General features: G+C 46.2%; 1 protein-coding gene across 2 annotated transcripts in view; it reads left to right on the forward strand.

The window, feature by feature from the left end:
• Window positions 1–3,378, forward strand: part of LOC101983312 (N-acetyllactosaminide alpha-1,3-galactosyltransferase-like) — a 77,643-nt gene extending 74,265 nt beyond the window's left edge. For both annotated transcript variants that reach the window (XM_005345979.3, XM_026778863.1), the window contains one exon: window positions 891–3,378. In XM_005345979.3, the coding sequence (XP_005346036.1) occupies window positions 891–1,584 (694 nt within the window). In that variant the 3' untranslated portion in view covers window positions 1,585–3,378. The remainder of the gene's footprint in view (window positions 1–890) is intronic.
• The last annotated feature ends 267 nt before the right edge of the window (window positions 3,379–3,645 follow it).

Genomic DNA, 3,645 nt, shown 5'->3' on the forward strand with positions numbered 1-3,645 from the left:
GGGGTGGTGCTGATGGGAGTAGATCTCCATACTCCACACATTCCCTGTATCACAGAGGAGGACGGGGTGGTGCTGTGCTTAGACTTAACCTAACACAGAAAAGGTAAGGATGTTATGAATCGCTAGTGGACTTGGGCAACATATTTTCTTTCTGTTTGGCCTGGCAGAAACAACACTGGCCTTTTTGGGCTGTTGAAGTACACCTTTGATGGCAGGCTTCTAAATACGGGAACGGAGCCTCAGGATGAAACTTACTCAGTAGTTGGGAACACATACCTCTCAGGCTGGCCAGCTTCCAGGAGCAAGAGGGCAGGACTGTGCATGCCCAGTTGTTCTTACTAAGTTGGCAGTGGGAGAAGTTTCCACTTTCCCCAGGGATTGGGGGACCAGCTGGTGGAGAGGAGCCAGGATGCTGTGCTAACGTGTTCCTCCACATGAAAACACATACCTGGTGTGTGGAGAAGTCATTCCTGTGGCACAAATAATACAAACCCAGAGACAGATGCTGGGGTCCAGGCTGAAGATCAGAAAAGCAAAGCAGCCACCCACTAGAGAGATCTTTTACCTCTACTAAATCTTAATACACAATCCTCAGACCCCACTCTCCAATGAGTTCCTGTGTCTTCCCCTTTATTCCTCTCTCTGCCCAGCCATATCACTCTTGTTTCTGTCTTCCTAGTGCTGGGGTTAAAGGTGTGTGACCCCCAGACACTGGGATTAAAGGTATGTGCCACCACTCCCTGGCCCCTAGTGGCTTAGCTTTGTACCCTGATCCCCAAGCTCTAGTATTAAAATACAAATAAAATACACTAACAATCCCCTCCTAAACGTGACATCCAGAGCACCCGAGTGTAACGGCACATGGTTGAGTGTGTTCCTCTCTGTTTCAGGTACATTGAACACTACTTGGAAGATTTTCTGGACTCTGCTAACAGGTACTTCATGGTTGGCCACAGGGTCATATTTTATGTCATGATGGACGATGCCTCCAGAATGCCCTCCATCCACCTGAGTCCTCTGCACTCTTTGCAAGTGTTTGAGATCAAGTCAGAGAAGAGGTGGCAGGACATCAGCATGATGCGCATGAAGACCATTGGGGACCACATCCTGTCCCACATACAGCATGAGGTCGACTTCCTCTTCTGCATGGATGTGGACCAGGTCTTCCAAGACAGTTTTGGTGTGGAGACTCTAGGCCAGTTGGTAGCTCAACTGCAGGCCTGGTGGTACAAGGCTGATCATGACGAGTTCACCTATGAGAGGCGGGAGCTGTCGGCGGCATACATCCCATTTGGACAGGGGGATTTCTATTACCACGCAGCCATTTTTGGAGGAACACCCATCCATATCCTCAACCTCACCCGGGAGTGCTTCAAGGGGATCCTCCAGGACAAGAGGAATGACATCGAGGCGCAGTGGCATGACGAGAGCCACCTCAACAAGTATTTCCTTTCCAACAAACCCACGAAAATCTTATCCCCAGAGTACTGCTGGGACTACCACATAGGCTTGCCTTCGGAAATTAAAAACGTCAAGGTAGCATGGCAGACAAAAGAGTATAATTTGGTTAGAAGTAACGTCTGACCTCAGATTGGGCCGGTAGATTTCTAAATTTGACAGAGAATTATTCTGGCTAATTCCTCAAAAAAAAAAGTAATAACGGTTAATGTTAATTTAAAAATCAAAATCAAAACCCACCAACATGGCAAACACGTACTATTTCTCCGTATAGCTTTGAGCCTTGTAACATGTGAGAAAGAGGCTATGGTAAGTGATCGAGTGTAAATTCACAGTGATTTCTTATATATCCTGGGTGTGGGGAAAGTACTACATAAGCTGAAATCAAAATTAATGTGCCCTAGGTAAAGAAAAAGCCAGAATGTTCTACCCAGTATGTTAGACTGCTTACTGGAAAATAGGGTGCTAAGAGAAATGCTGGATCAGAGTGGGGTGCACTGTGCCCTCGGTTCACCGTCTTCCTGGTTGTGGGGATGCTAGGGCAATGCAGAGAGACATCACAGCACGAGACCGTAGGAGGACTTCACAGCTGGTGGCTTCAGGCCACGGGCGGTCCAGGCCCCAGTTATTGTTTGGCTTCTGTGCATAAAGAAGGTCGTATCGTAGTGGCACGTGTTCAGAGTCCCAGTAATGTGGGGCTGACCACTTAGAGACTGCACTACGCTGGAGGGACATGGCATGGGGTTGTGCCTGAACTAAGTTGCAGGTACAGGCAGTGTTCTTAACAATGACTACTAGCAGAAATTGAAAGGAAGGTGCGTTTTGTTTTGCCCAAGTTATATTCAGTGGTGAACACTGGTGAGGGGAGGGGATGGCTTTAGAGAGGGAGAATGCTTTTCCACCGGAAGACACTCTGTCATCTTCTGGTCCTACCACCTGCTCTGAACCTCAAGGTTCTCCGCCTGGAGAACTGACAGGAAGAGAAAACCCGCGGTCACGTGACCTCGTTTCCCCTGCTTTGTCTACACTATGCAGGTGCAGCAGCCGTCTGTACTGAATTTATAACAACCGGAAACACAGTCACTGTAACTGAGCTGCTAGACGTTCAGTCCCCTCTTTGAGAGATGCTGAAGATCTATACCAGTGGTTCTCAAACTTCCGTTGTGACCCTTACAGTGGGCACACCTCGGCTGTCTTACATACCAGATATTTACATCATCATTCATAACAGTAGCAAAATTATAGTTATGAAGAAGCAACAAATAATTTTTTGGTTGGGGTCAGCACAGCATGAGGAGCTGTAGTAGAGTCTCGTGGCATTGGGAAGGTTGAGACCACTGCTGCATATGGTGACTTACCAGTCAGTGTGCAGGGGCCGTCGGGCCATATTTCCATATATGCATATATTTATATTTTGCTTGTCTTCCAGTTGTCATCTGTTTCCATTTTCAAGCAGTTTATCTAAAAAGCCATTGCACTGATTGATGTACAGTGTGAAGGGCTTCAGTAAAAAAAGCATCTTACATTTTGTCTACTTTGCACCACCTCTTGCTCTTCAGTTGTTAAAGGAAAAAGTCACGTGCCCAGCAGCAAGAAAACCCCACAAAATTCCCAACTTGGTGGGCATTGCAAAAGGAAGTGGAGAGTACACATCGGCCCTGGATTCCGCCTCCCTGCCGCCGAGGCTGCTGGACCAGGCTGAAGTGGGAGAGTTGAATGTCTAAGTCCTAAACCAAAGAAACGATCGATTCTGAAGCGTGGGGAAAAGCTGAAGAAGTTTTGAGGGAATTTCTTGATTTTTTAAAGTTTATCTAAATTTAAATCCTTAATGAGTAAATTTAGGATGTTATTAAAGATAATGTTTAAACATTTTTTGAATAAAAATTCTGGTTTACAATTGAATAAATTATTTTCTCAGTATATTCTGGTCTGGTCATGGATTATGCATTTTCTCCTAAATATGTTCAAAAGGATCAATTATGATTGCCTGTAATTATGCAGGATTTTAGGACCTTAGCGGTAGAAAAGCTCTCATGACCTCCTGTGACCTCCCGGACCTGTCTGACTACAAAGAGCAGACTTGTCTGTCTCCCTTTCTCCCGTGTGTGTGTGTGTGTGTGTGTGTGTGTGTGTGTGTGTGTGTGTGTGAGAGAGAGAGAGAGAGAGAGAGAGACAGAGACAGAGACA

Source organism: Microtus ochrogaster, chromosome 4, assembly GCF_000317375.1.
Source record: "Microtus ochrogaster isolate Prairie Vole_2 chromosome 4, MicOch1.0, whole genome shotgun sequence".
Classification (NCBI taxonomy): domain Eukaryota; kingdom Metazoa; phylum Chordata; class Mammalia; order Rodentia; family Cricetidae; genus Microtus; species Microtus ochrogaster.